The sequence below is a fragment of the Lytechinus variegatus genome, chromosome 13 (genome assembly GCF_018143015.1).
Source record: "Lytechinus variegatus isolate NC3 chromosome 13, Lvar_3.0, whole genome shotgun sequence".
NCBI lineage: Eukaryota > Metazoa > Echinodermata > Echinoidea > Temnopleuroida > Toxopneustidae > Lytechinus > Lytechinus variegatus.
Window position 1 is genome coordinate 1,489,407 of NC_054752.1, and position 25,034 is coordinate 1,514,440.

Here is a 25,034-nt window from a genome sequence, read left to right on the forward strand (position 1 = left end):
ACTGAATGAAAAAAAATAGGCAGCGACATCATCCACTCCATGTAGTCGGGCAATGATTGTAGTTAAAAGGCGAGAGGCTGACTCGCAGGCAGAACTTTCATCTACTCACGTTGATTAAAAGGCGAAGGTTGGCTGGTAATCAGGCAGAACGTTCATCCACTCAAGAAGAGCAATGAAGATCCGAGCTGGTACTCAGGCAAGGCTTTCATCCACTCACGTAGAGCTAAAGGCGAAGACCAGCTGGTACTACATGTAGCATCATCCTACTAGACAAGCCACAGCATTGACGTTGAAGTTGAAGGCGAGCTGCTGGCTAGCATCAATCAGGCAAGAGGTAACGGCTGAACAGAAGTGTGAAGGGCTTAATGTTTCTCCAACAGGAACATAATGACGATAAAGTTGACGAAATATGATTGAAAGTTTGTGGCGAACAGATAAGCGAGGCATGAGGTTCGAACACCGCTGCTACCAGTTGTAGGGTTGAAGAAAATTAAAAGTTTGGAGTTGAAAATAAATGAAGTTCTAAATCATCAAACTGAAGGGGAATAAGTGAAACTGAGACGCAAATAAAGAGAACTTAAACTGAAGGAGTCTGGTTGTACACTGCTATTTGCTGGGCTTCCTTGCCTCAATAAGACTCATACAAAATTAAATTACACAAAATCAACTAATGAAAATAAAGAGAATGGAGAAGCCAACTGAAAGTGGAAAAGTCCAATTCATAAAAATAACCAATAAGAGATAGAGGATGGAGATGAATAAGATGTTGGGATGATTACATAATAAGAATGTTGAACAAAAGAATCAGATGTGGGAATGTAATGAATGAACACATCTGAATAGGAAAGGAATGACAGGAGAAGCAGGTTGAAAGTCAAATGTAAATGGATGACAACAGAATCATGGAGAATTTAAACAAAGCTGAACTAAATACCAAAGCTTGAACTATAAATAACTAAACTATTAAAGGAAACCAAATGTCAAAATAACAGTCCTACACTATTTTATGCATAAATCATACTTTTTGCTCTCATTCACTAAATAACATTCCTAGAATGCTAATCTAGATTGCTAATTTTTGGTAAAAATATTTTGTAGCATTCTTAACAATCACAATTGAAAAAACTTCAGTTTGAAAATCAATTTCTTATGTATTTCATTGTTTTAGTAATTTCTTATGGGCTATTCCACGGTTACTTACGTTACATTTGGAGACACCTTGACTCATACTTGGAGCTGTAACTCCATTATTATTGATAGGAACTTAACATCTTCTTATCACAACAAAGTACACAGTCTGACTATCCTTCGTATAAAAACAAACTTGGGAAATTCTATTATGCTCCTGGCAAATCTTTGGAATGTGTCGGTTACTCACGTTACATGATTTGGACATGCATAAAATGAAAAGTCGACATAAGTGAAAAGTCTCCTCATACAAGGCTTTTATGAAAGTTGATTATATCCATTTCAAAGAAGTATATTAGGGAGACAAACTTTGTATATAATTAAAAAAATAAAGAACACATGGTTTTTACTTGGGGTGCAGATAATATGGTTACTCACGTTACATTTTGTCCATGTATGGTTAACAACACACATGTCATTAAAAATTCAATAATGTGTATAAAATTCATTGCTAGGAACATCTAAAAGATATTTTATACCAAAAATTGGAACAATTGGAGCTTTATTAGGGAGTAGGAGGGAAAAGTATGATTTCGCTTACTAATTATGCATAAATTAGCATAATCGCTTAATACCAATTTGCATGAAATAAATTACTGTATAGTATTGTAGATTATGTCCAAGACAACCTGCACACAAATTTTCGGCGTGATCGTGCAGCCAATGGCCGAGATCTCAAGGGGGGCCTGGGAGCCCCCCCCCCCCCTCCCCGGGCCATATCAACTCCAAAAATATCCCGGCCTAGATAGGGTTACAGGTAAGGGCATTCAATGTGTTGTTCGAACACTCTTTAAAGTTTGGTTAATCAAAACCAAGTCTTACTAATGCACTCTCGCATTGTGAATACTTCTACTAATATTCAATTTTTTGTGTGATTGTATGACCACTGATATTTTGATGAACAAAGAGTCGCATCAAAGAGATGTACCCTCATTTTGCTTTTAATTAATCAAAAATAACTTCACAACTCACCATGAGAATTAAAACTTGACATCCCACAGAAAATGTTACCGAACTGAATAATTTTTACTGGTTACTCACATTACATGATGGTTACTCACGTTACAAAGTTACTCACGTTACAGTTTTTCTTCATCATTTTTATAAAAAAAATTGTACTTTTTAATGATTTTGATAGTCATCACTGTGTCAAAGATTGTTTGAAGGAAGAGAATTTAAAATCCCACCAATTAACTGTGAAGAATTTTTCTCTCAGAAAACAAAGTCATTTTTTTCGGTTACGTTACATCACCTGAGCAGGTTGCAATATTCATTTTTGAATGAGTACTACAAATTTACTTGAAAAGCAGTTGTGTATTTTAAGTAATTTGACTCTTCTAAACTTCAGAAATATGTAAAGTGGTATGTTGTTGCAACAACAAAATGGTAATAAGGCATATTTCATTTTTCACTATTTTTCTTGTATTTTGGTACACAATGGAAGACACAACTTTTGACCATTTTTTTCCAAAGTATACATATGAAAAACTTTTTATTTCTTGTTCCTGAAACTATCATGTATGAAGGACTTAAAGTATAAAAAAATTCAAGAAAATAATTTGAATTTTAAGCTCATGTCCACCAACCTGTGGAATTGCCCTTATGTATTTATTTGTTTTTCAGCCATATGTGTTATTTTTCCACCAACCTTTTTTTAATTATAATCATGCTAAAATCAATTGATTTCAGATGTTTAAAGTAAAATATAATCATATCTTTATGAATAAGATGAGAAAATTCAATTTGCACTGACTTTGTACACAAAATCACATTTTGAAAAAAATTTTGGTCTGACATGCACTTACGAAATGTTGCGTAATTTAGGAACCGCGTACCCGGGAGTCGTGAATTTAGTCTCAAAAGATGCGCGAGACTTATAAGTATAAACTCTGCCAGTGGAGTGGTCAAAAAATTTCGTGCGGCGGAAAGATCGTAGAAAATAGTGAGGGGGGTTGATTCAACCCAATGATAGGTAAAGGTAAAACCGACGACTGACGTCCGTGACATAACTAAAATATCGCTGTACACTTGTTTAAAGGGTTCAATTCAGGGAATACTTGTCAAGGGTATTGTTTTGTTTCAGAGCTACCAAGTCTCACGCATTATGCGTGAGACTCAAGCATTTTGGACTCTTGTTACATCCCCTCAAATCTCTGTCTCACGCAACTATCACAGCCTATCCCCATATACATTGTACACAATGTCTGTGATCTCACTCAGATTCACAGAAAATCTCACGCATAGCTGGTCTTTTAACTTGGCATCTCTATTGTTTCCAATACTTGTTAAGGGTACAGCTCCACATGCCGATACTTGTGAAGGGTTGCATTTCCAGAATGTGGAAAATACTTGTTTAGGGTGCTTTCGAGACCTCATGGTCGCGCATGGTATCCACCCCTTCAATGAAAGTTTCACCACTTTCGAATGGTTGACAATAGACCTTACCCATGACTGATCGTCAACAAAATGTAGTGTCAATTAAGTCTGAAAGCTAGCCTGTAAAACCTAAGACCAAAAGCTTTGGTCTCTGTTATTTGTTGTTCCGCTGAACTCCGTTGGCTCCACTCACCAATTACAGAGACCAAAGTTCTAACTCGGTGTACAGTGATTCAATTGCCACATGTTTATGTATTAAGTTCGGATAAACCAGGGAAGTGGGAGTTACGAGACAGCTGACGTAAAGGTAATTCACTGTTTTTTCCTTTTAATATTTTTCCCCATTTTGGTGCATTTCACACCAAAACGGAATGATTATCATTATTTTGGTCCAGTTCTTTTATATATTTTTATGAAATAAAGACAAAAATCGATGAGCCCCGTTGGGGAATTTTGCATTGTTAACCCCCCTTTCACGGCTGCATGATTGCTAGCCATCTGTGTATGAGAATTTAAAAATACAAAATGTTATAAAACTCCTAGAAACAGATGGCTGCCAGCTAGGAAGACCTCTCAATTTCATGAAATTATTGAAATTCAAGCCTTATTTCAATATGACAGAACTTTCTTGATTGAGGTATCAAATTAAGGAACAGTCTATAGGGAGTACAGATATTATTGAGTATTTAAAAACTGTTATTTTCTTTTTGAAACCCAGATACCATCTGCCAAGTGACCTTTTGGTATCCTTTCTACAAATTGTTTTAATGACTCTCATCATGCTCATGGCTAGACCAAAAGCTACGGTCTCTGTTATGTTGGTTGTTCCGCTGAACCCCACTCACCAAATACAGAGACGTAAGTTCTAGCTCGATCTGTACAGGGACTCAATTGCAGGTATTAAGTTTGGATAATACTGGAAAGTGAAGTTGAGCAACAGCCGAAGTAAGTCACCGTTTTTCCCCTTTTAAGTTTATTTTCCATGTTTTGGAACATTTCAGGCCAAAATGGAATAATAATCTTTATTTTGGTACAATTCTTTTTCTATATTTTAACTCTTCATGCGTTACGTTCGCATTATTGCACATCTGTAGGCGTGTTTCGTTCGCATTTTTGCACAACCACACATTTCCCATAGACGTCCCCTGTCCCATTGTTTTTCGAACAATTGCATGCCCCGGAGCGTGCCTAGCTACAATGTATAGCCTGGCGTTTGTGTATACCGTACATGTGTACCGATCGATCGCGCGTGCGACATTAGTTTAGCGTTCGACGGATCATCCCAGTTTACAAATTGCAGAATCGTTGAGTTTTCAAAAAAATCAATACATCCTGATCACAGCCAGGAAGTTCATTGAAAAAGGAGAGGAGAAAATCAATAAAACCCTCCTCACAAACAATACCATGGCCAGGTTTATTGTTAGGAGTCTGTGACTCATGGCACGAATGTGAATGAGACCCTTTCAATGGAGTACAGTACCTTGACCAGGCAAAAATTTACTCTCTTTTATTTTCCACTATATATGGGCTATTTTTATCAGATTATCATGATTTTGGTATCAATACAAAGCTTATGTAATGAACAGTCCAAGTGGATAAATAAAAATCATGCCACTAACACAAGAACCAAAGTAAAAGGGGGGCTAAATTTTGTTGGAAGTATTAGGAGAAAGCATTTAGAAAATGTAATTTACTATACATTTTTCCATAATTTATCCAATAAATTTATATACGATAAGAAAGCCCAGGAAACACTCTACAAATTTGCTACACAACATTTCTTTCAAAATGATCAGATAAAAAGTTATGGCACTCTGAATAACAGAGCGTATTATACTGCGTAGAGGGGATCACTGCTAAAATAATGCAATTACACACAGGGAGTTTACAGGTGAACGCATGAAGAGTTAATGAAATAATATCAATGAGCCCCGACGGGGGGATTTTGCATTGTTTACCCCCAATGGTGGTTGCACGATAGCGAGCAGTCTGTGTATGAGGAATGAAAAAAAAATGTTAACAAATCTCCTCGAAACAGACAGCTGCCAACTGTCTAGCTCATATGGCATACGTAAATGAGAAATCTTTTAGAATCTAGTTCTACAATGTTCCAGTCCAAATGAAAGAGGGGACTAAGCTTTACAATTTCATAGCATAGATCTAGGCCCCTGGGTCATTTGTTTATTGAAGTTTGCTCATGTCTTGTCACGACTGTATTTGTGATTTAATAATAGGTGTATTATTTCAAGCATCGCGATTGGCCAATATGCGTCACATGACATTCAACTTTTTTTGGTGCACTGCATGGCAGTGCAAAAGGTGCACTTAACCACTCATTCAATGAACAAGGTTATGATATAACCTTGTTCTCAGTTACATCTCCATCTGTGGCAAAATAAGGGTGGCAATGTTTGGCTTATTTTCTCTTTTTGTATGGGACAAATGCTTGATTTTCTTTATACACTATCAGTTTTCACTACAGCTATTCATCATATAACTTGGCTCTTATGTAAATTTAATTCTTTTTGGCTCTTATGTAAATTTAATTCTTTTTGGCTCTTATGTAAATATAATTCTTTCAATTATTTTTTCTAAATTAAAAATAGAAAAAAAAGAATAAAAAATTTTCTTGCCATATTACTTTCCACCAATAGAGGGCGTACACAAATATATGCCCCAAAATCAAGTTTTTGAGCGCTCTGGCGAATACAAAAATTATTCCCAACTTACTAATGAAAAATAAATTGCAACTGTATGGAAATAAGTAATTTTTGTCACAAAAGTGATATTTTAATGATTTTTTAAAGGGTGTGCTATGTACAACATTGGCATACCATAGCCCTACCTGTAGCAGTGAACAAGTGCACTCAACGAAACTTGACATTGCAAGCTCCAGCAAACCAGTGTCAGTCAGACTGCAGGTTCCAAGAAAGTGGCTTCTTTCATCCAAGTGATATTCATGACTTGAGTTGTTTTGCATATTTAATTAGCTTGATGCGGACCAAAACACCTCTTTTCATTCGGTTATTGCTGCTCTAATTGTGCATCGAATTTCATGAATTTGGTACCATTGTAAAGAAGAAGAATCATTCTTTCAGGTCATGTGTTTGGATTTATTCAAAAATTTTGTAATATAGGTTGAAATTTTGATCTAATATATGCTACAAAATAAATATTTTCACCTGAGAAAAGCTGCTATTTTCAAGCTTTATTTTTGAGCCCAAATGATTTTCATATCATGATAAAGCTGAATATATATGCTTTGAAATGATATACCGGTAGGTTTCAAAATAAGAATTGGTTTAATCGGGTCAAGATCACACTTTTCATTTGCCAAGTACATAAGCAGTTTGAAAACAAGAATACTGCACTCTGATTGGTCAAAGAGACCACCCAGTGGCAAATTCCAACGGTTCCAGTGCCTGGGTTCGTGGGAAGGTCATACTTCCCATGTGGTAATCTCCTCAAATACCCCGTGCCTGTTGTTCTGTGAACCTTATCCAGCCAATCAGGACTCTGGATTTCATGCAAGTACAGAATTTCAGAAATCTCGTCTTGTACCTTGGTGGGAAAAGTGTGATCTTGACCCGATTAAAAGGTGCCGCATATCAAGAGTGGCATTGTGAGAAAGTACAGAAGTTCAGCTTTATGGTGATATAGATATCATTGAGGCTCAAAATAAAAAGTTTTGCACAATTTGCAAAAGAAAACAGAGGAAGAAAATTCATTTTTGAGGCACACTTTCAGGCCAGAAATTTACTTTTTTAACAAAATATTGTATACAAAATAAATGACCAATATGAAAGAGTAACTTTTACTCTATCTGATGGTGCAATAATATTTCATTTAACTTGAGGTTAAAACAGGTAAATTCTTAGAGAAAGAAAATCTCACGAATCACAAGATTTTGCAAGGATTCAGCCACGAGATGATTTGGATGAATCTGGCCTTTTTGCTCATTAGCATAGGGACCTGCGGTCTGACTGGTGAGGTAGAAGTCCCAGGAGAAGTCCAACAAAACTGTCCTGTAACTTTTAAAGAATTTATTTCTGTGCTGCTATTTTATAAAACAAATAATGCACTTGCTCTGTCGTGCATTATAAATGCAGAGAAAGCTTGGTTTGTTCAGATGGTGCACAATCACTGACACTGGGCACTTGCCGCAAGCGGCTCGTGCACAGTGCGGCCAAGGTGCAGCACCTAAATAAATAAAAAGTTTTGCACAATTTGCAAAAGAAAACAGAGGAAGAAAATTCATTTTTGAGGCACACTTTCAGGCCAGAAATTTACTTTTTTAACAAAATATTGTATTCAAAATAAATGACCAATATGAAAGAGTAAGTTTTACTCTATCTGATGGTGCAATAATATTTCATTTAACTTGAGGTTAAAACAGGTAAATTCTTAGAGAAAGAAAATCTCACGAATCACAAGATTTTGCAAGGATTCAGCCACGAGATGATTTGGATGAATCTTGCCTTTTTGCTCATTAGCATAGGGACCTGCAGTCTGACTGGTGAGGTAGAAATCCCAGGAGAAGTCCAACAAAACTGTCCTGTAACTTTTAAAGAATTTATTTCTGTGCTGCTATTTTATAAAACAAATAATGCACTTGCTCTGTTGTGCATTATAAATGCAGAGAAAGCTTGGTTTGTTCAGATGGTGCACAATCACTGACACTGGGCACTTGCCGCAAGCGGCTCGTGCACAGTGCGGCCAAGGTGCAGCACCTATCTAATGAAACCTCGCGTGCTCCACTTCACTTGTTCACTTAACTACCACCCTGCCTGTGGGGAATCTAACTTTAAAAAATCATTAAAATATCACTTTTGAGACCAAAATTACTAATTTCCATACAGTTGCAATTTATTTTTCATTAGTAACTTGGGAATGATTTTTGTATTCACCAGAGCGCTCAAAAACTTGAATTTGGGGCATATTTTTTGTACGCCCTCTATTGGTGGAAAGATATGGTAAGAAAATTTTCATTTTTTTATCTCTATTTTTAATTAAGAAAAAAATTATTTAAAGAATCAAATTTAAATAAGAGTCAAGTTGTATGAATAATAGGTGTAATGGAAATTGTCAGTGCAAAAAAATCAAGCATTTGCCCCAAAGAAAAAGAGAAAATAAGCCAAACATTGCCACCCTTCGTGTTTTTTACGCACTGTATTGCCTTTTTATTTTTATACTGGCTTCATAAAAAATTCTACCACCAAATCCTAAAATATTCTGGGCCGGGTGAGCCTGGACTGCCACGCCCACACGGCAATCTGACGTGACTGTACTTACGCGGGCCCTGGCCCGCTGCATTCGCCAGTGGAGTGAAGTCTATAAATTTTGAGGTACCGGTACTCCCGTCCTGGTATGTGCAAGCGCATTTCTTGGTCGTTCCAGCTAACGGTTGGCAAGACTGACTTTCTACGTCCTCAAAGTAAACGACAACCATTAGAAAGAACAAAATCATAAAGCATCTTTGACGAGCCGTCATTGTTGATCGTAGAGGTTTACAATACTTTAGTCTCCACTCTCCACTCCAGTTCTGATTTTCGGTTTCTAGCTACCGTTGTATTTTCGCTGTCTAATAATGTCATGTGATTTGCAGGCATGTATGGAACGCCAATAGAGGACATACACGTACACCGGTATCAATCATAATATGGGGGGGGGGGGCAATCATTCTATGGACAAGGTTAATGATATCTTACTCCTCCCCGTGTGTTGAAATAAAGGTTGGCAATGTTTGGCTTATTTTCTCATTTTCTCTATTTCTTTGGGACAAATGCTTGACTTTTTGACACTGTCAGGTTCCATTACAGCTATTCATAACTTGGCTATTTAAATTAATTTTTCTTGATTAAAAATAGAAATCGGAAAACTGAAATTGTCTTGCCATTTTACTTTCCACCAGTACACGGCGTACACAAAAATATACCCCAAAACACAAGTTTTTTAAAGGAAAAGTCCACCTCAACAAAAACTTGTTTTGAATAAAAACAGAAAAATTCAACAAGCATAAAAGAACACTGAAAATTTCATCAAAATCAGATGTAAAATAAGAAAGTTATGGCATTTTGCATGAGTTTCGCTTATTTTCAACAAAATAGTTATATGAACGAGCCAGTTACATCCAAATGAGAGAGTTGATGACATCACTCACTCACTATTTCTTTTGTATTTTATTATATGAAATATTTTTATTTTCTCGTCATTGTCATGTGAAATGAAGTTTCATTCCCGTCTGAACACGTGAAATTCCATTATTTTAACATTTTGTGCTTCAGGCAAGGAGGTCCTAATCATCAAATTCGTAAAAATTGAAATATTGTATAATTCAAACAATAAAAAACAAAAGAAATAGTGAGAGAGTGACATCATCGACTCTCTCATTTGGATGTAACTGGCTCGTTCATATAACTATTTTGTTGAAAATAAGCGAAACTTTGAAATGTCATAACTTTCTTATGACATCCGATTTTGATGAAATTTTCAGCATTGTGCTTGTCTGATTTTTCTCTATTGATTCGAACCAACATTTTTCTGAGGTGGACTTGACCTTTAAGCGCTCTGGTGAATACAAAAATTACCCTCAAGTGTGCTCTATACAGCATTGGCATATAGTCCTAGCGGTAGATTCCCCACAGGCAGGATGGTAATGAACCCTGGGGAGAGGGGGGGGGGTGACCATCCTTCATGAATTTTCACTTAGTCAGAAAAAATGGGAGAAAAAGGAAAAGATTAAGAGACAGGAAGAACAAGAGCACAAATAGGGAATCCTTATTATGTAACCTATTACCCCTGTGCTCAATTGAGGAAAACCGAGTCTGGCTTGCGCCCTGGCTCTATCAGTCCCCTCGACAGCCCCTGTTGTAATATTTATTTGAATTATTCATCCGTTTCAAACATTCATATATTCAATTCATCCCAATGCCATAGGCTTATGTGATGATCCTTTTCTTATGTTTGTCAGTTTGACAATTGAATTTATATTTGATGCCTGATCAATTGAGTAATACCGTACTTTCATCTACTTGGTTTATATCTCTCTGATTCATTTCCAGTTTACATACATAATCATCTTATATAAATGTTTGTCTTGTCAACATAATCTCCTATTTTATTCATTATTTTAGTAATTGAATCTTTATTCAATTGATGACATCTCTCATGTTCATCTTTTCAATGTGTCTGTCTTTCAAAAGAGGGAGGCTGAATTAGACATGCATAAAATCATTCATGGTCATTTTCCAAACCATGCACGTAGTTAAGCCCCACACCCGGCCCCCTCCACGGTTCCTCTGACCCTGTGTTAGTCTTTTTTTTTAATTATATTTCCATTTACAAAATACATTGTATTTTAAAAAAAAGAAAAATGAGCGACACTGAACAGTACACCCAAAATTTTGTCAAAGACAAATGTAAAATAAGAAAGTTATGACAATTTTTGCTTAATTTATTAATCTAATAAAAACAGTTATCCTGCTTAAAGGCCACTCATCATTTCTTTTTTTATGAAATGCTAAAGGGGGAAGTTGTACAGGACATGGGACATCACTGATCTTGTTGCCAATGGGAGAATCTCCATTATTTAATACAAGTATAGCAATATAGGCCTGAATTCTCGAAGGGTGGCTAACTTATCTCGGGCTAAATGACGTCAAATGATGCGATTTAGCCCATGGGCGAAGTTAGCCACCTTATAAGAATTCGGGCCATAGTGTTCTTGGCATTCAAAATGCTCATAACTTTTTTTATTGCTTGTCCAATTTTACTAAGTTTTGATGATTTCATTCTTTCAATGTTTACTCTCACACATGCTTACTTGTTCCATGAGTTTCATACCCTTTAATCTATTGTGGTTGAAACAAGAGGGTCCTTGCTGTCAAATATGTAAAAACTGAAATATTGTATAATTCATAGTTTTTCTACTAATAAAAAAATAATGAGTGATATCATTGACTTATCACTATTAAAGCTGTGCATTTACCGGTAACTGTTTGTGAAAAATAAGCAATGTCATATAATTACATCTCATTTGAAAAAAAATCAGTGTTATGACTGTTGTCCTGGAAACTTTTTTAAAAGCCACCGCATACCTTATGAATTAACTGACTGGTCTACGTCTGGTCTGCGACTGAATGAGTAGAGATAAATTGCAAGGTAGTTACTACTGCGCATGCATATTGAATATCATGTACATATCGGAATAAAGTGTGACTCTGCTGTCTGATTGGCTAGAAGTTGGATTGAGCTTGCGATCCAGTTGTAAGGATTCAACATGTCAAATCCTTAAAGGGGAATCCAGCCTTGGCCATAAAATGTTATGTTGGGAAGGAGAAAAATAAATTAAACAGAATGGTGAAAGTTTGAAAGAAATCGGACAAGCAATGAGAAAGTTATAGCTGCTTTAAAATTGAGATCACTAATACTATGTAGATTTCAAATTGGCAACTATGTATGTAAATTATGACAAGGGGCAAGGACAACTTTCTCATAGGCCATGTACTTTATTATCAGGGATTTGTGGTTTTCTCCTAAGTACCCATTACCCTGGGGCAGTAATCTAAATATAACCCAGGTAGTATATTGTAGTATGTCCTCATGAAAGAAAAATATAATTTGAAATAAAACTTTTGGGAAAAATGACATTTTAGCCATAATATGTATTGGAGTACATGGAAGAGTAGTCCTTGCCTTACATCACTATGACATCCCATATGCGGCCAATTTGAAGTCTCCATGGGTATAGTGATTACCAATATTTACGACTTTTAAAAATTCATAACTTTCTTGTCGTTTGTCCAATTTTGTTCAAACTTTCACCTATCAACTTGTCTGATTTTTCTTTTCCTTATAAAAACAAGTTTTTATTTGGGTTGGATTCCCCTTTAAGGGCTTTCCTTTCGCTTTGTCTCTGACTGGTCTGTGACTATCAAGCTAATGTGACGTCACATTTCCCTCTACTCAATCAGACCAGTCGGGTCGTAAGGTGTGCAGTTGCCTTAACAATAACAGTCAGTCAATTCTTGAGACCACACACAAGGTTTAGTTTGGACTTGTTTTAATGGCTTCTGTATTTGAAGCAATGTTTCAGTCCCGTGTAAAGCCATGTAGTACAAACAGCCTTATGAAGCACCCATCAGGACATAATTAACATTCACATAATTAAAAAAAAAAGGAGCTTTTTTTCAGAGAATATTGAGCAAATTGCCATGCATATTGAATACAGAGAAGGCGGCCAAGAATATTTGCCCTTGCTTTCAGAACATGTCCAAGGTAATGTCTTCCACTACAAGTAACAAGATTATTAAATGTTCCTAACAATGAGACCTTCAAATCTGAACTAAAGACCCATCTTTTCCAGCAACTTTGTGAATATTGTGTGACATATTGGGGAGCTGGCGCATTTGAATGTTTTTGTTTTTTTACAGATAAATGCTGTTCATCATCATCATAAACACTAACTTATTGGTGGATAATCCTTTTTTCGAATGAATATGCATACATGTATCTTGTTAGCCTTTCAACATTGTAAATAAGCTTTAAAATAACATTTAAAAATAATTCAAGATACAAGTAACAATTATGAATAGCATGTAGGTACAACTGACCCTTAATGGCCCCCATTGCACGGAGTGTTCATGTCTACCTATGAGATTATACACCTGTCCATGTTTTGAAGACCCATTATTAATGGGTCTTCAAAACATGGACAGGTGTATAATCTCATAGGTAGACATGAACACTCAAAGTAATGGGAGCGCTTAGTTTACGAGCTAAGAAGAATAATCACTTCACAATGTTTGTCATACAATGTACCATTGATGCCACTTCAACAATGCAGCATATTTTGAAATTCACGATCGAATCATAGACAAATGCATAAAGGAAGTACCAAACACATAATACAGATGTATGATACATGTACGTACCTGTCTTTTGGCACCTTACAAAATTCTTTGCCCCATGTTTTATCTTATAAAGGCATCAATCATTTCTGTTTTCCTGCATAACATGTTGTTTTGACTTCAAAATGAAAAGTAAGGATTGGCAAATATTTATCTTAAAGGGATATTTACTTAACTTTGTGATGTTATATTTGCGAGCAGCTCTCCCATAATCTTTTGGTATATTGAATAATTGTCATTTCGCAAAAAAAAGGAAGTGATTTTACCAGTGCATTCAATAATGTCCCTGAATACATTATTTCATACAAGCTTCAATGGATTATTATTTTTCCAGTCATCAAGAATCATTAAACTGCTGCTCACACATGAAATCATAGAATCAAAACTTAATAATTCTTTACTCTCATTAGATTTTCATTGTTACTGTTGACAATGTTGTTCTCATATTTTGTTTTTGCTTTTCTAAATCGAAACAAATCATTGTCAGAGTGATATGAAAGGTAGGAATAGGTATGTACTTCTTTCCACTATCACAGAAAGGTGTCTTGCTTATGCAATCAAGTTAATTTTGACAACTAAACTTACCAAACATGGAAATGAAGAATCTCTTCATTACAATATCAAAGCCATGAAGATTTTACAGATGCAAAGGAAGCCTGGATTTTATATTATTGGAATGAAAATATGAACAAAAGATAAATAGTACATATTTGACATGATCAACTTCAATGATATGCCAGAGCTACCAAACCCAATTGGTAAAAACCTTATCTCTTTTATTTCTTATTACCCTGCTTTCAAGCATAAAATCCTTCTAAATTGGAGAAATTTCAAAAAACATAAAAACTTAACAATTACAAATTAAGAAGATCTTACTTAACAGGATAAATTCCTACCATTAAACTGGCAGCTCTGGGGTGCATAAAGACTTGCTTACCATTAATGTAATAGCAACATTAAAATATTTAAACTTTGCAATTCTTTATTTCAATGTACTTAAAAGTTCTTGGTTTTCATTTGTACTCTTTATTTTAATTAATATCATTTTCATGATACAGTATCCCTTCAGTAGTAGCAGGTTCTATTCGTATAAACATAGGACAAATGAGACTGATCTTTTACTCAGCTGCCTGTATCCATTCATAAACGTCTCGTAACATGATCAAATCAATTAGGTCTCATAGAGGCGAATGGTTCTTGATAATGACCATACAACTGGTTTATTGTCAAATGGATTTGAGAACATGGAGTACCCTAGAATGGATCCATTCACATATGACATTATTTCATAATTAATATTTATCTAATGTTATAGAAATAATTTCCACTATAACCGGTGTATCGTATCATGGTCTTGGAAGCTCTTCACATCTTCTAGTTTGGTCCACCATTTTGGAATGAGTAGATGGCGGGAAATCTTAGCAAACCACGGGCTGACTTTCTTCTCTTCCTTGTCTCCTGCACATAACAGCTCCTCTAACTGTGTGGGATTGACATAGCGTACTTCTTGGACCTCGTTAGGTTCAGGGTTCAAATCTACATCACCTTGGAAGACGAGAACATGGTCTATTTCATGCTCACCCCATACACCTTCATTAGAAGCAGCCTGGTAGTGAACTCTGGTCAAGTATGTAAAGCCTTCTATAGGTACCTGAAAGTAAATAAAATGACCATGGGGGGAAGCATAACAACACACATTAAACGAAGAGTTTAACTAAATTTGATTCATACTCCTATCCTTTCATGCTTCTCATTTTAGCAAAGGCCAAATTTCTGTGACGTTTTCACACAGTGTACGGACAATAAATGTATTGAACCTTGAATTTTAATTGCTTTTAGACACTTCTCTCAAGGAGAACAGAACAGTAACCACTGATCAGTACTGCCACATTCAACAAGATACAACAAACTCATATTTACCAAAGTGCTACTTTATTTGTTACATAATTTCTATGAATTTGAAGAACTATAGTAATTTGCATGCTTATAAACGAGACTTATTATTTTTAAGTGAGTAAGCATATTGCATATTACAAAACACAATTGTAAGAATCCTCATTTTCCAAACAATTTGAAACATTCTCTTTCACTATTGAATCTAATGAACTTGGCTCCACACCACAAAGGTTTGGCCAATCAAGAATAATGTTACACGATGATTTTCTTGATGACACTGATCAGGAACCAATCACAAGTGATCTTTCATTATCTTCAAATCTTAATACCTGTTCTGGTTCTATTCCTAATTCATGTTTGAGTTTTCTGCGAGCCGCTGTCTTCACTCCAAGGGCATCTTTGAGCTCCATTTCTTCATCAAAATGAAGAGGATGACTGCAACAGGTATTAGCCCAGAAACCTATACAAAAAAGTAATCGAACTAAATTATGAAAAGGAGCAGCCTTTAATAACACACTACCAGTGGCATACAGATGAAGGAGGGTGGCTTGCCCCCCCCCCCCCCCCAAAAAAAGAACACACAACCAACAAAAAATATACAAGGAAAGAGAAGGTTTAAATATGATACTATTATCTAAATATTAAGTAAAAAATCTTTCAGAAAAATTTGATTTTTTTGTAATAAATATGTCAACAAATTTTCTTGCTCACTTCGCTACCTTGCAACTTCTTATAGATTTTGCCCGATACGCCATGACTGCCCCCCCCCCATTATGCCGCCGCACATGACCCATTCCAAAAAGCAAAACTAAGCTCAGCAGCACAATGAAATGCCCTATTGCAATCACACACATCTGTATGTATGCAGGAACAAGTATAAGTGGTGATTTGGGACAAACTAAAACTCTGTTAACGTGCACTGAAGAAGATGGTTATAAAAAAGAGCACTCTGAGGATATCACGTGGAAGAAGTGGGGGTAAGAACAAGACAGGAAAAGGAGAAAGGCATGAGAAGAAGGAGAGGATAAAGAGAAGGATACAAACAAATAGAGAATTAGGCATTTTCAAAAGGATGATAAAGAAGGACAACAGCAAGGAGAAGGAACAAGAGAAGGATGAGTACCGGATGAAGATGAAAGAAGAAAAATGCAGGAGGGAGCATAGCAGGATGGGGGGTAGGGTGGGAGGAGTATAGAAGCATACATGTAAGATGAATAAGACAGCTAGAAGATGAAGAAAAAAAACAACAGAACAAGAAGAGGGAGAAAGAAGTGGAATGAGTGGAATGAGAGGGATAAGGATGCAGAATAAAATGGATTAGAAGATACATTTGAAAAATATACAGAAAAAGAGAAGGAAGAGCAGAAGGGAGAGGATAATCTTACCTGGGAATGTTATTTTAGCATCTGATCTCTGCTGTAGTAGTAACTCTCCTTTGGTGTTGAATAGAAACACACTGAAGGCTCTATGAAGCATACCTAGAAAAAAAAATAATTAAGATTAATTTACACATCAACTGCATAATCTTATAATCACATTTTCCATACAATATAACATAACCTGACATTTTCATGATGTACATTGACAATTTAACTAGTATAAGCATGAAATTATACATGTATATACAAAAGACAGTAGTTTGCTGCACAGATCTTTTCGCATCGAGGACAGTTGGTCTGACTTTAGAGCCTAAATGTCCTGTGTAGCATTTGTGTGAATTCAAGGCCCCTCTCAGTTGCTAGCAGCTAGACTCAAAAGAAGAGAAAAGTTCTGAGGCGACAGACTGAGAGGTTCTCTCTCTTACTTTACAATATAATTCATTGTGAAATGTCAGCTGAATCAGGCCCCCAGTTGTTGAAGGGTTAACAATAGTCTGCATTGGCTTCCCCTCCCCCTCCTTTATTTCCTTCTTTCAATCAGCTTTGCATACTATTATGGCAATTCATTGGTGCTATTTTAATCGAAATAATAATCCAAACTTTGAAGACAAATATTCAAAGATTATTGAACATAATTCAAATTTGGAATAGATTGGAAAGACTTCAATCATCCTTTTATTGTTATATTATTGTTACTTACTGAAGAAATAATCAATAATACAAGTTGGGTTGGAAGTTTGGTCTTAGATTTGGTTAAAAATATATTTGGTTTTAGGTTTAGTATTGTACTTGTAAGTTACCTAGAGAGGAGCAAATACTCACCATTTTGGATATTTTCATACAAGTGGCAGTCTTTCTTAGTAGCTGCTCCAATAACATTGTCATCTCTATCTACCAGAATACATTGCTCAGCAAGCAGCTTGACTTGGGTATCGTCCAAACCATCAGTTGTTGCCTGGCTCATTATCAATCTTTATTAAAAGAAATAAATACATGGAAATGGAAAAATGTATTCTAAATGTCAAACATTAATTGGTACTACTGGTTCATAGTAATTAACACACTCAATTATTGAGAATCATAAATTACAATGGGTAGATCATGTAAATTATCTTCTTTTCATGTAAGGTATTGATTTCTTTGTTACTTACTACTTTATCACAAAAGAAGACCCTTTAGATTTTTGTATCAATAAGGTTAAAGTATTTGCTTGCTCTGTGCTTTTTTGTCAATTGCCTCCATATTCAACCTCATTAATTTTTACCTCATCAATTTAACGGAAGGCCGAAGGCAGGGAGGAGAAAAAGTTTAATTTCCCCAAGTCAAACTTCTAAATCATGACTACAGTGACTTGAACATACAACTTACTCAACTTAATGCAGCATACTCAACTTAACGCAGCTGGGCAACTGCTGGCCTATGGCCTACTTTGGCCACAAATTGACCAAGGTTTCATGATGGTCATCTAACTTTGAACTTAACCCTCAAATTAAACTCAACTTAATTCCCAAAATAACTTTCAATTTAACTTCCAACATAACTCCCAACAACTTCCATTGAAGTACATGTAACCAATACCTTTTTAAATATGTTCCAAAAACAAAACATCAGATGGTGGCCTCTGTACTATTTCTAGAAGATGCCATGTCTGAAAGTATTATCTGCTAATCAATTCCCGTGCTTAAACGTGCATGTACATGTAGAAAGTAGACCCTATGATGAAAATTAATTTATGAAAATTAATTTAATGCATGGTGTCATGGTGATATGCCATTTTGGGGAGGATCCTTCTAATTCCTCTAAATGTCACTATGGCATTGATTGTTCTCCAAACTTACGTACAAAATACTGGTAACTCTCTCATCCACTCTCCGGACTCGTAGTCTCACTACTGATAGTTCTTTAAATAGTGGAGGGGACATATAGAACTTGGTCTAGACAGCAGTCTTTCCAAATTTCTTATTCCAGTGAAAATATTGAAGTCAGAAAGAAAGATAAATTGAAAAAAACTGTTTGACCTGGGGCAGAATTCTGAAAATGTTATAATCTAAAATATGTTCTTATCTATATCACAATCTCAAATTGGTATTCTGAAAATATTCTTATCTTTTTCTTATCTTTTCTAACTTTACAGCCAATGCTGAGCATGAAAATATATAACTTGCGCATAAGCGCGCTATAACTCACTATGCTTGAATGAGATAAATGCATGGTATTCTGAAAATGTTCTGAGGTGGGCAAGCTATATAAATGAGAGATATTGCAAAACCAAGATTTATAAACCATATGAAGCAGATTGTTGTCCTGATCGATATGACACCATGTTAAAGAAAATCGGTTAAAAAACGGAAAGTGCGGACCAATAAACAATTTTCATGGGGCATGGCCTAAAGTGCCGAGAATATTTCAATATTTTGAAAATACCAATGGATTTATCAGGCTAGTATGAAAAGACAACCAGAATCAGCTCGATAGGCCTTCAAATAAAAATAAGGATGTTTTTCATTCTCAAGAGATGATGACTCAGTACTTTTAGCCTTTCAGGCCTCAAAATTGTTTACTGGCCCACATTGTCCCCTTTTTCGACCGATTTTCTTAAAAATTGTGCCACATCGATCCGTTCAACATTCTGCTTCAAATGAGATATGTAAAACTTGGCCCTGAAATATCATAATCGCCCATTTTTTACCCCTGTATAAGCCCACCTCTATTCTTATCTTTCATATGTATGGTATTTTAAATAGCGTGTGGGTTATCACATCTCATAATGGCCGCCTTCTTTTTTTGCTCAAAATTGGCAGCCACTGCTAATAATAATAACTCAGTTCTTGTGTCATAACGTCCCTATGCGCTTCCAAAGGACTTGGATATTATTATCTTGTCTTGTCTTGTGAATACTGCACTTGAACGCCTCAAAGAGGCTATAGACGTGCAGGCCATTCATGCAAACGCTGCCGCTATACTTTTAGTTAGCATGTTTTTGCTTAGCTGTTTCTTAAATGCAGCTAGATCAGGTGCATTTTTAGTAGTGGGAGAAAGTGAATTCCACTCTACAATTGTACGAGGGTAGAGGGAATATTTGTAGCAATCCTTTTTTGCTCTGATTATATTGAAGTTTAAGTCATGAGACTGTCTGGTTATTCTAGTTGTTGGCCTGGAGGATGCTTTGGAAGTGATTTGATTTATATTACATGGAGTTATATTGTGTATTTCTTTAAACAAAAATATGAGCCGGCTACTTGTTCTCCTGTCTTGGAGAGTATCCCATTTTAGAATACTCATAATTTCAGTAACACTACTTGTGCGTTGATACATGTACATGTACTTGTTAGATACAGATCGTGCTGCTCTTCTTTAAGTTTTTTAAGATTATCTTGAAGATTTTTCTGGTGGGGATCCCACACGGAGCTACAATATTCCAGCATAGGCCGCACAAGAGTCTTGTAGGTGATATGTTTAGTTTGAGTTGAACAATTCCATAGATTGCGTTTCAACAATCCAAGTATACTGTTTGCTTTGTTTACAGTTGTATCAATATGATTAGTCCAAGACAAATTATTTGACAAATGAAAACCTAGATAAAGATAGCCGTCAACGATGCCCAGTTCAGAGTTCCCCAGATGGTATTTATATGGAGTGATTTTCTTCTTGTGTGTAACATGCATAATAAAACACTTTGATGTGATAAATTGCATTTGCCAGATATTTTGCCTTTCACACAATTTGTTAATGTCACTTTGAAGAAGATCAGTCTTGCCCCACAGCTTTTTCTACCATGGTGACATTTCAAAGAATTAATTCCTGCCAGGTATCCATTCACCTCACCTGGGTAGAGTGCAGCACAATGTGGATAAATTTCTTGCTGAAGGAAATTACGCCATGGCTAGGATTCGACCCTGTTTCAAAGTTAGAAGACTAATCCACTGGGCCACAATGCACCACAGAGGGTATGGTAATTGGTATTCCTTCCATCCTTCCTTTCTTTCACCCTTTATCTTGTATATAATTTTTAATTTTTCTATTCATTTATTTCTTCTCTGTATCTTCTATTCCGTCTATCTTTCTGTCTTTCCCCTCTTACTTCAATTTTTTTTTCGAATTGGTTTCTTTATTCTTTCCATTTCTTCTTTTGCTTTTTCTTTCTTCCTTCCTTTCTTTTCTTTCTTCCTTCCTTTTTCTTTCTTTCTTTCTTTCTTTCTTTTTTTCTTTCTTCCTTTCTTTATCTTTCTGTCTTTCCTTCCTTTAGGGTTCGAAAGATAAATAAAATCAAGAGAAACAAACCAATTTCACCCTCTACTTATGGATTTCCTAAGGGTAAGGAAATCCATCTTTGTTGGCATGCATGGCCATGGAAAAGTCTCACTTAGTTATTTGGCAAGCAATGAACAGGAATCAGGATGAAGAGTAACCCAGGGATCGTACGTGCAATTTGGCATACTCACCTGACAAGCGTGAAGTATGGTCTAAATAATTCTCCGAATAAATAGTTAAAACAGAAATCAAGCACTTACCACGATTATATGGATGATGGTCTAACGAGTGGCAGTTTTTCTGACATCTGGGCACAGACTGGAACCTCAAAAAACAAAAAGTTCTCTCCTTCTACCCCTGTCTCGATCGGCCATTTTGTTACAATTCATATAAAAAATGGCTGATCGAGACGGGGGTAGAAGGAGAGAACTTTTTGTTTTTTGAGGTTCCAGTCTGTGCCCAGATGTCAGAAAAACTGCCACTAGTTAGACCATCATCCATATAATCGTGGTAAGTGCTTGATTTCCGTTTTAACTATTTATTGGGAGAATTATTTTGACCATACTTCACGCTTGTCAGGTGAGTATGCCAAATTGCACTATGATCCTGGGCTCCGGCCCGCGTAGCGGGCGGGAGTTCCCTGGGTTAGATGAAGAGCAGACTCCTCCATCAGTAGAGGCGCTGGTCCAAAAATTGGGATTGTCCCAGAAAACAAGGATATCCTCATAAACCAAGACAAATCATGTCTTCACAGTCAGTCGGCAAGCTCTGAAAAAGTAGCTTCTTTTATCCAAGTGATATTCATGACTATAGGGTTTTTGCATTATTAATGAGCTTGGTGCGAACCAGAACACCTCTTTTTATTCTGCCATTGCTGCTTTAAATATTAAACAAATTTCATGTTTTTGGTATATTTGTAAAGAAGAATCATTCTTTCAGGTCATGTGTTTGGAATTTTTAAAAAATGTTGTAATATAGGGAAAACTTTTGATATAAAACATGAAACAAAATGATTTTTTTCATGCAACAAATGTTGTTGTTTTCACACTTGATTTCTGTTTGAGCACGAATGATATTTAGATCATAATAAAGCGGAAGATCTACGCTTTAAAATGATATAATTTGTATATGAAGATGTATCTTAGATGGGTCAGCAGCCAGCTTTTCATAGGCCAAGTACATTTAGCAGCTCAAAAACAAGAATACTGCACTCTGATTGGTCACAGAGACCACACACCCATGCAAATCCCAATGTTCCCCACACTGGGCCTCTACGAGGTCACACTCACCATGTGGTAATCTCTTCAAATAACCCGCGCCTGTTGTTGTGAAAACATTATTCAGCCAATCAGACCTCTGGAATTTATGTTACTCAGAAATTTTAGAAATCTCGTCTTGCATCTTGATGGAAAAAGCTGGCTGCTGACCCATCTAAAAGATGCCACATATCAAGAGTGACATTGTAAGAAAGTATAGAGTTTGAGCTTTCTGATGATATAAATAATGTTGGTGCCTAAAACACAAAATGTTGCACAATTTGCAAGTGAAAACAGAGGAAGAAAATTCTGTTTGATGCATCTTTTCTGGTAAAAAATTCACTTATTTATCAAAATATTTTATTCAAAAGAAATAACAAATATGAAAGAGTAACATTTATTCTTCCCAATGGTACAAAAATAATCAATTTTACTCCAAGAGAAAGTGGTTAAATTCTTTGAGAAAGAAAGTCTCACAATTCACGAGATTTTGCAGGGACATACATTCAACCACGAGAGGACTTGGACAAATCTTGCCCATTTGCTCATTAACACAGGGGCTTGCCGACTGACTGTTCATAAATTGAGACTGTCCTTGTTTATGGGGACGTTTTTTTTCACTTCCCCCTACGGGACAAAGACGGCAATTACGGAAATTGAGAGTGCTAAAAATAGATTCAGTGACCTCAATTCCCCCAGTTCACCATCTATTTTTCATGACTTACCGTCTTCCAATATTAAAAATAATCTTGTTATGAAACCTGATATGTTTACATTGACTAGCACACTTGATTGGTGTCGGCACTTGACAGGTGAATGAACTTTCTTAGATTTCTTATGTGAAGAAATCCTTATAAACTGAGACAGTCCCTGTAATTTGTAAACTGGGACGATCCCAATTTTCTGACCAGCGCCTCTACTGATGCATTTGCATGATCATGAAAAAGGATATGGAAAAATATTACAGAGTCCTCAAGGCTAAATGATTTTAGCATCTTCCTATCTCAATAAGATAACATAAAAGATAACGGAGATAAGGTCTCCAGAATACCACCCGATTATTTGACATGCGATATCCGAGGCAGCGCGTTGAAACCGACTATCAACGGAGCGTAGCTCTCTGCTAGCGGTGGAGCTCCGGCGGGAGAGTTTCCTCGATTTATGCTGGTCTTGACCTTGGCTCAGTTTCCTTTTAATTTTGTTCAGCAACCGGCGGGAATATACAGCAAGAGAAACGTTATATGATGCATAGATCGAATTGGACTTACCTTGATAATTGATCCCCCTTCGATGATAATATCCTGGTAAATGGCTGAAATGCCGGCACAAAAGGCAAAATTCTCCTCAACATAGGCTGATTCATCAGGGGAAAGGCACTGATCTCTGGGGAAAGGTCGAAGCATTATATTTATAATGTACTTGTCGTTGAGGTCGTCAACAGTTTGTTTTTACTTTGACAGAATGGGCTTGAGCTTCTTTCGATCGCCTCGCTGCCGCGCCGCGCTCTTCAATACTTTCCGTTTGTTGGATATAGGGGGGGGGGGGGGGGGGGGCGGATAAATTTTCAAACAGAGTGGGTCTTTTCAATTGTAACTGTTCCAAAAATAAAAGTGACATAGGTCTATTTTGTAAAACCTACGTTGATGGCAGCATAAGTGGCGCCGAAATGCAAATCAAGGAGAACTTAACAATTGAGAATAAAAGAGAGACTATTATTGGAATTTTTTAAAGAATATTCTCCTCTCTTAAGTTCCCGCGCGTTTGCCTAATCCTAATACCCGAGTCCCATTTGCTCTACGATGGCCGTACGTCGAGTCGCAAACAGCCGTTTTAAATAATTTTGTTCTAGCTGCAAAAAATAGGTGATTTAAATAAAAATGAATAAAACGGCTTTTCGACTCGCCGTACAGCTTCGCAAAATGTGACTTTGGTATCTAAAGATTTTTTTTTCATTTGAATTGGTGTTCATCATTACTTTATGTCATTACGGACCTCTCTTTATTATGCGCCTTCTCATCCTCAAATCATTTCATTTCTGAACAATATACCCCCCCCCTCCTAGTTTTTTTTTTTGCTACTTGAAAAATCATAGGGATGACCATATAGCCGCGCTACCTGCCGGGGGAGGGGGCGGCATTCTCTACAAGATCTGCCACGCAACCGCGTTCAGAAAATAAAAGCATTGAAAATAATCTCGTTTTAGTAACGCCGTTTTGGTAGCGCGCAATGAGCCAAAAATTTTGAGGGGTATAAACGAGGCGTATAATGATATGAGTCAAACTAAATTTGTGACCTTAAAAAAAACGAATTCTTTGATAGATTTCGACCTATTTCAGACAATAAACTATTATGTTGGCACCAACGTGAGGAGAATACCTTGCTGTCGGCTTAGCATGGGTTGCTGCATGACGACGATGAAATGGTTTTGTTTCACTCTTTTCCTTTCCTTTTCCTCCTCAGTGGCCGCGTAGCTAGGATTATTTTTCATGGGGGCACTGGGGGTTCCCTGCTTTTTCAGGGGGGCAACATTTTTTTTCTATGTGTGTGTATGTGTCACAAGGGCGGGAACCGACTTTCGCCAATTGGGTGTGGGGTCTGAAATTATATTCACCTATACATTTCCCCCGAGGCCCGATCATACTTCTAATATAACTTTATTCCTATAAAACAACAACGATATGAAATAATCTTATAAGCTATATATTAAAGTGCAAGCGCGAAGCGCGAGCGAATATCTTTTAACCTTCATGTATTTTGCCCGAAGTCAAGATGCGTATGTA

The 25,034-nt window shown here is 36.3% G+C and overlaps 2 protein-coding genes across 3 annotated transcripts in view; both read right to left on the reverse strand.

Moving 5' to 3' along the window:
- The window catches only part of LOC121426313, a 30,422-nt gene extending 21,272 nt beyond the window's left edge, over nucleotides 1-9,150 (reverse strand). The window contains exon 1 of one of the 2 annotated variants that reach the window (XM_041622567.1): nucleotides 8,857-9,150. In XM_041622567.1, the coding sequence (XP_041478501.1) occupies nucleotides 8,857-8,945 (89 nt within the window). In that variant the 5' untranslated portion in view covers nucleotides 8,946-9,150. The remainder of the gene's footprint in view (nucleotides 1-8,856) is intronic. The other variant, XM_041622565.1, reaches the window with a different exon arrangement.
- A 4,658-nt stretch (nucleotides 9,151-13,808) lies between these two features.
- On the reverse strand, nucleotides 13,809-23,622 carry LOC121426206 (isopentenyl-diphosphate Delta-isomerase 1-like). Its single transcript, XM_041622420.1, has 5 exons — nucleotides 23,523-23,622; nucleotides 17,570-17,718; nucleotides 16,754-16,846; nucleotides 15,698-15,828; nucleotides 13,809-15,123 (listed from the first exon to the last, which is right to left on the reverse strand). Exons 1-5 carry the CDS (start codon nucleotides 23,615-23,617, stop codon nucleotides 14,800-14,802), a joined length of 792 nt encoding a protein of 263 aa, XP_041478354.1. The 5' UTR covers nucleotides 23,618-23,622; the 3' UTR covers nucleotides 13,809-14,799.
- Between the last annotated feature and the right edge of the window lie 1,412 nt (nucleotides 23,623-25,034).